At 32.5% G+C, this 7,401-nt stretch overlaps 1 protein-coding gene across 2 annotated transcripts in view; it reads right to left on the bottom strand.

The window, feature by feature from the left end:
- Positions 1–463: 463 nt before the first annotated feature.
- Positions 464–7,401, bottom strand: part of LOC117111903 — a 30,592-nt gene continuing 23,654 nt past the window's right edge. For both annotated transcript variants that reach the window (XM_033254931.1, XM_033254930.1), the window contains exons 5-7: positions 5,541–5,617; positions 3,926–4,017; positions 464–2,611 (exon numbers count right to left, since the gene is read on the bottom strand). In XM_033254931.1, coding sequence (XP_033110822.1) covers positions 2,425–2,611; positions 3,926–4,017; positions 5,541–5,617 — 356 coding nt within the window. In that variant the 3' untranslated portion in view covers positions 464–2,424. The remainder of the gene's footprint in view (positions 2,612–3,925; positions 4,018–5,540; positions 5,618–7,401) is intronic.

Consider the following 7,401-nt stretch of genomic DNA (forward strand, 5'->3'; position numbering starts at 1 on the left):
TTATAATGGCCCTTTTAGGACCACTCAAAAAGCCAGAAATACACGGATGCCTCACAAACACATGTGTTTGCACATGCTTTTTCAGAGTCGTTGGGACCTTGGCAACAATATCCAAGGGGTGGGGCTTAGTGGAAAGGTCAACTGTCAGCGCAGTGAACAAAATACCTTTACAAACACTACTGGTAACTAATTTTGACCTGAATTTAGCACAGATAGAGTACAATAGTATCAACAGACACACACCCATACCCATGTGCACAAAATAATAACTTATAGGCCTTGTGTATAGTGCAGATTTGAATAAAGCAAAAATATTTCAAACTGATAAAGACATCTCTAAACAACTTAAATTCTCATATGCAGCAAACAATCTGGGTGAAAAATTATCATATTTTAAATTGACAAAGTGATAAGGGGATACAGGCTGTCATATTATAAATAAACATAAGAATACAAACAAATGTGTGTTTGGCAAAACCTTTAACAGTGAGGTGAAAATTTAATACAATATTAATTCTGATGTTGAACTTTAGTTCATCATTCATTCATAATTCTTAATTAATATCACGAACAACTACTGTAATTGAAATGTCAGAGATAAATTGTAAAAATGACAAATCACTCCAGATTGACGTGAACATCTTATTGGCTTATCTAACTGTATCTTGGATGACAAATAGTATCCATATCTTTGGCAATAAAATTACACTCTAAATCATCTCTGTACATTAAACTGAAAAAAAATAGTATTACTTAGCTCTCAGAATTAACTGAATTTACGTCAATGATTATTTAAACAGATTTGTTTTGGAACTTTGATTTAAAAAGATGTTGATTTGTGATTACTAATATCATACTTTACAGATAAACTGTACATGTTATATGATGGTGGTATATGTTTTATATGAACACCTAAATAATACAAATCAATTATGGTTTTTGAAGATTATGACTGTGCTGTGATAACCAGACAAATATTCTGTGCTCTTAGAGCAGTAAACATCCCTAAAAATAATGGATCAGGCTATAATATCCACAACATAAACTATCACATTGCTTTTACTTTAATGATGAATGTTTAACCCCATGAATGTCAACGACCTATCAAATAAATGTTTAAGGGAATGTAACTTAAGATGTTTCTTTAATTAAGACATGATTTTGTTACAAATAAGATTAACACATATGGCGGATGTTCTTAACATAGCTACATGGCTTAAGTAACCAAATACAGCAGAGAATTTGATCATCCTATTAATAATAAGGGAAGGGGGTGGAGGGATTGATGACTTTAAGGTGAAATCTTCTTAACTATGTATTATCAACAACATTTATAGATATGCGATTCAATTTCAAAATTAACTGGACAACAGAGGGTGCTAAACAATAAAACAATGACTGCAGAAAAACAATTTTGATATCATTAATATACTTCCAAATGTACCATAAATGATCGAGTATGCTCACAGTCATCTTAAAAAAAAAGCAATGAAACAAACATGATTTATTTCACTAAGCACCACAGCGCTTTATTAGTGATATTATATTCTATTTCTAATAAGCGTTGCAATGCTTAAACGAGAGTGCATATTACCCAAAATGCTTTGAACGTAAAACAACTGACTTCTCACAGACTAACATTTTAACAAGTCAGAGAGGCCTATGCATAACCCACAGTACAGTATTTCAATAGTTTCTAATAAGTGCCACCATTAAAATAAGCACTGCACTTAAGCCTACAAAAATGTGAATAAGCACTGCGGCACTTCCTGGATCATTTAAGGTAACAATAAACAGATTGAAAATATACAGTAATGTAACGAAAGTGTAAATTATCTACAACAACTGTTATATACGTCTTGTGTTGCCAATAAATATGAAATCTAAAAAGAAACGCACGGCCTAAAACACCTGGCCCAAAACAACAAGCCCAAAACAAAAGGCCAAAAACATAATATGATGACTATATATAATATATATAACTTGTAATATCTTTAGAATAATCTTGAAGCACTTTAATGCAACATCTGGAATGTATTTTCCACACAAACCCTCACTTCAAAATATGTGGTCATGATTTAAATCTGCTTGATATAAGATATATAACTATTGTACACATGAAACATAAGGAAAAGGCTTTTAATATTAAGAGCTACCTTTCAAAAAATCCTGTTTCTGTTTGTTTAAAGAACATTACAACACAATTCTGGGCAGATTCATACTGATATCGAAGGAGCTAAAGATCTAAATACAAGAGTTAATCTGGTAGTCACACTCCACCACTTCAGTGTAATGGGTCAGGTGTTATCACTAACTTGACCAAGTATTCTTCATCACTTTGGAGTATCAGAAAAGGATGTTTGTAGTTTATTATTGTAACTGTAACTCCTGAATGGGTGATAGTAAATGCAAAACAGGTTTTTTTCACTGTGGATTCTTCAAAATGCGCTTCTGTCGGAAATCATAGACTTGACGACAAAGAAAGACACATGAGGGGTCGACATCCATCGGGGGAAGATGGCCAGACCGATGATAACCCTCGAAAAGTTCAGGAACACATATACGACTTCTCTTGATGCCTTCTTGTCGCATTTTTAACTGACATTTATATCTGCAAACAGATAATTCAATAAATCAATTAATAAACGCACATCACAACTAGTCAAAGCTCTGTTTACGTTAGTTAACATTTTAGCTTTCACTTAACAATTTCATATCTCCATCATTTTATACCGCATTTTTGTTTTTCTGTTATTTGCAACTGGACCTATATATTATGCGCAACTTAAAATTGTAATTATCAATGAAGAAATTAAAAATATCAATCGCATGTCAAATTACTCTTATCATTTTTCTCTATACATTTCAGTGTTTAATGTAAATTCTTTGTATTTTGACTAATTCAGCTTTGTGCATATTTTTATAACTTTCATTTTAGCTGAATCTAAATCCATCTAACTTTCACTTTCAATGAACAATCTTTTAATGAGCCGTTCATAATGCTATTTAAATTGTCTTTAGCCCATTGCAGTGTACAGCATGTTCCCCGCAATCATGGGGGTTTCCAATGATTTTGGCAGAGCCCCTTATCAAGTGAAGGATCTCAGGTCATGGCGGTGTAAGATTATGTCTCATTTTATACCACCATTCTCAGGTAAACTACCAGAAAGCCATGGCTCTGAACCTTAGCTTTCATAGTTAATAGACCTTTCCGGAGTGCCAATCAAACTTAACAACTGACTAATCAGAACAACGCTAGAAATACGCGCGCGTCTCACAAACACACGTGTTGTCCCACAAACGCACGTGTTTGCGTATGTTTTAATATTGTCGTCTTCTGGGACCTTAGCAACGATATCCAATGGGCGGGGCTTAGCGGAAAGATCCATTAATAACAATAATATAGGGATTTATACTGCACCTTTTGCCTTAGGGATGCAAGGCACAGGTGATGTTTAATTATTACAACTGGTCATTGGATCTATAAACTGGCAAAAAACCTCACAGAATTGCCACCTTCTTCCCTCCCTGGGGAGCATTCTAGTTACGCTTGCAATTTAATACTGACACAGACTAATACGTTCAATGCCACATCATCCTATCATGTACTCATTTATACTACTGGGTGGAGAGAGGCAAACGTAGGTAAAGTGCCTTGCCCAATGACACAAGCGAAATTCAAAGCGTAGGTTCGAACCTCTGACCTCAAGGTCCGAAACACAACCGCTGTGTCAACCTCTCCCTTTTGAGAGATCATGATATAGTTTGTACATTATGAAAATCTCTGTTCCTTTTTCCCACAAAATATTGACGCATGTTTGCACTTTTACTTAGGAATAATGTATGGGTGACCTTACGCAATTGTCATTTCTACAAGTCCCAATATGGACAGTATAAATGACATACAATGATATTTAAGATTCACCTGCAATATTCTCCCAGAGTTAGCACGTAACATTTGTCTTCCACGCAGGCTACACTGTTCGTATCATAGTGCTTACACGCAAATAACTCATTCTAAGAGAAAATACCAAAAAAGATGTGTTACAATATCAAACATATATCTTATAAGATAACAAATTAACCATGATAATGTATTTTTAGGCCGAGTTTGTCTATCGTTTCCAATTTAAATTTTTGACATTATATTAAACTACATGCCAAAAAGCAATTTCTCTTTGCCAGCAATGAAAAAACATCAAACATCATTATGAAACACAGATAAAAATAGTCTGTTCATCAACTGATTCAAAATAAGGAATTATAGACAGTCCAAAGACCGTTGATTGTTGGTTCACACGAAAAGGAACAAAAACGTGATAAATATAAAAATAAAAATACATATAAAAAGTGTAGAATAAAGTTTATTTTAATACAACAAAGAATAAATTCCTATACATAGTTTTTCTTTTTTCATATGCCGTTGTCCAAAGAAAAGAGTGGTCAACTTCAGAACTAAAGAAAATTCAATAATTAATTATCTAAACCTCCTCTCTCAAAGAGAAAATATACAGCTATAGAATAACAAATTACATGTTGGTCAATAGCTAATCGATATATGGTTGAACAATATTATGAGCATGTACTCAGAAAAAAAAAATATTCATAACATTAAATGATGACCATCATCATCATCATCATCATCATTTACATATTCATTTATTTAATGAGCTTACAAAAAAATAAGTATTATCATATATCATAAGTAAAGTATATTGCTTACTAAATGCAACTGAGTATGCAACAAATGTACATGAATTGGTCAATAGCTGATCAAGAAAAAGTTGGACAAAGCGTATATGAAGATTTGCATAATAATATCATAATCATTTACTTGTCCATGTAGTAAATGTGCTTTTCCATCAGGCTGATGTTCAGACATTGCATTCCAAAGGCAATGAGTACAACAGATATTAATTTTCCTATGAATTTTCATGATTTAGATTTACATAATGATGATGCGAGTAAATTATATATTCAAGAATTAAATGCGGTTTTCCAACGCAAGTGATATGTTATGAATAGGCCTACATTGCATTCTAAAGGTTTTTTTAGTGAGTACAACAGATTTAACTGCGACAGTGTCTCACAGCTATTCAAGAATGAAAATATCAGGATGTTTAAATTTATAGTAGTATAAAGTATAGTAGGATGAATGCATACTCATATTAATGACAAAGGCATGATATTCATATGCTGCCAAAAAAAATTATTATTATTTATTATTCTCTTGACAGTAGTTTACCCTGTTTACTACAGCACAAATAATTTGTAATTTGATTTTGACTTATTTGCTTTTCAAGTCAATCATTTAACGTAAAAGGATACATTTGACTGAAACCGATCGCAAATCATCATTAACCAACATTTCTGTTGTGTAAACATGGTCTATAATTAACTAGTTCTCAGGGATAATCAGTAGATCAGATGACCACAAGATAAACTAAAGCAATAAATTAATAAATGGAAATAAATAAATATATTGACCATTGCATTTAATCAACTAAAATTTGTTCTAATAGTACAAGTGACTCGTTTACCTCCAAATGCTGAGGACGCCGTCCAGTTTCCGTATGTTCAGGGCGATAGTACCATAGCAAATTGATCATAATCTCACCTGAAAGATATGTATAATATTCATTTCATTCTGAAATTGACATCATGCTATCTGCTATATGTACTTTTCATAAAATCACTACATGCTATCACTGATAGCTTTTTGCAATGCTGATTGGTAGGTAAAATCAGGAAGCATTTACAATTACATCGGGGCAGCCACGCAGTGTAACGATTGCGGTGAAAACACTTTTGGCGAGTTTATACAAACCAGTAATCAATATATTTTGGATATGTATATAATATAAATAAAACAAAATCAGAAAATGGAACAGATTGTAGAAAAGAAAAATGAATGCTAGAATCAGATTAAATGGTTTGTCAGACTCAAGAAGCATTTAATCAGATTTTGTATCACAAAGTAGATATTATTTGACATAGAACAACAAATGATTTGTTTTATCATGATGTATATGATTTTTAATAGTTTTATATCTTTCTTATTAAAGAGATATAGAAGTATTGAAATTTGCATTAAAGATTAATACTTTAGCCACTCAAATCAAGTTATTGCTCCCTGTGCTCTACTGAGATCTTCCAACACAAGATTACAATAAAATAGGACTCTTATTAAATCCATCTTACAAAATTCTTTACATCGGATTTCAGAATTTGAAAGGTACATAAAAAAATGATTTACTCTCTGATGACAACTTCCGTTGAATAGATCAGTGATGACATCACAGACCATGTGCTGTATCACTGAGTGACAAGCATTTCCAACAATTGTTAAGTAATTTTTTATTATTAATTTGTGGTTTCAATAGAGGCAAAAGGGTTCAAAAGGTAAAGCTTCCTGAGTTATTCCAGTCTTCATTTACACTGAATACTTTTTAAAAAGCCAGTCTAGAGATGATTGATTGACTAATTAATTTTTTTTTTAATCATTTGAATGCGGGCAACAAATCACTTTTAGACACTGCTTTCCATTGTAGGCCCTGAAACATTTTTTTTTTATAAACACAAGACAAACGCCCATTTTTTTTTTTTATAAACACAACATACAGATCCCATGGTGCTCAACATCAGTAGTTCTGAAACTATGAGTTGCAATATAGGATCATGTGACTAGGATTTTTTCTTAATTGAATTTTATATCATGTTACATTTTGCTGTAGTAAAGAAAATGTATTATAAGTATTATTTAAACATTTTACTTCTTTTTTTAAAAATTTTGTTTACAAGTTACTGACCTATTTTGAGTATCGTTTTTTTAATGTCCCGGGAAGTGGGTTGTGGCAAATTGTCTGGAAATTTGAGAACTACTGCTCTACATAAAGTACTGTAATACCCGATTCACACATGAAGTTAAATTTAACAAAAAGTAACAAATTGATCTCTGAGTTATTCCTACCGAGATAAAAAGCATTCACACGCGTCTGTAAGGTAATGCCAAGGTCGTGTAAAATTTATTCACTGTTTATTCAATGAATCATTTTTTCCCCTACTGCGATATAGGTCTAGCCTAGGCCTAGTTGAGAACCCCTGTCACAGATGGACTGTTGAACTCATCATTACAGTAAACATTCGAAGCAATCAATGCCCTTAACAACTGCTGTACTACTTTTACTACTACTAAACTAGGCATAGCTTCCAACGTTTCTGTCGACTCTTGATAATACTAGTAATAGTACTAACACCATCCCGACGTTCATTTTATGTATCTTCTTCTTCTACCATTACTAATTAACATCAATAACAAGGGTAATTCATTCATCATTGAGAAAAACTAGGCCTATCTATTTCTAGTGGATCAGAATCGTCTGCAGAAGGAAGAAAATTCAA

Source organism: Anneissia japonica, unplaced genomic scaffold, assembly GCF_011630105.1.
Source record: "Anneissia japonica isolate Jap-2015-1 unplaced genomic scaffold, ASM1163010v1 scaffold1594_len1068242_cov183, whole genome shotgun sequence".
NCBI lineage: Eukaryota > Metazoa > Echinodermata > Crinoidea > Comatulida > Comatulidae > Anneissia > Anneissia japonica.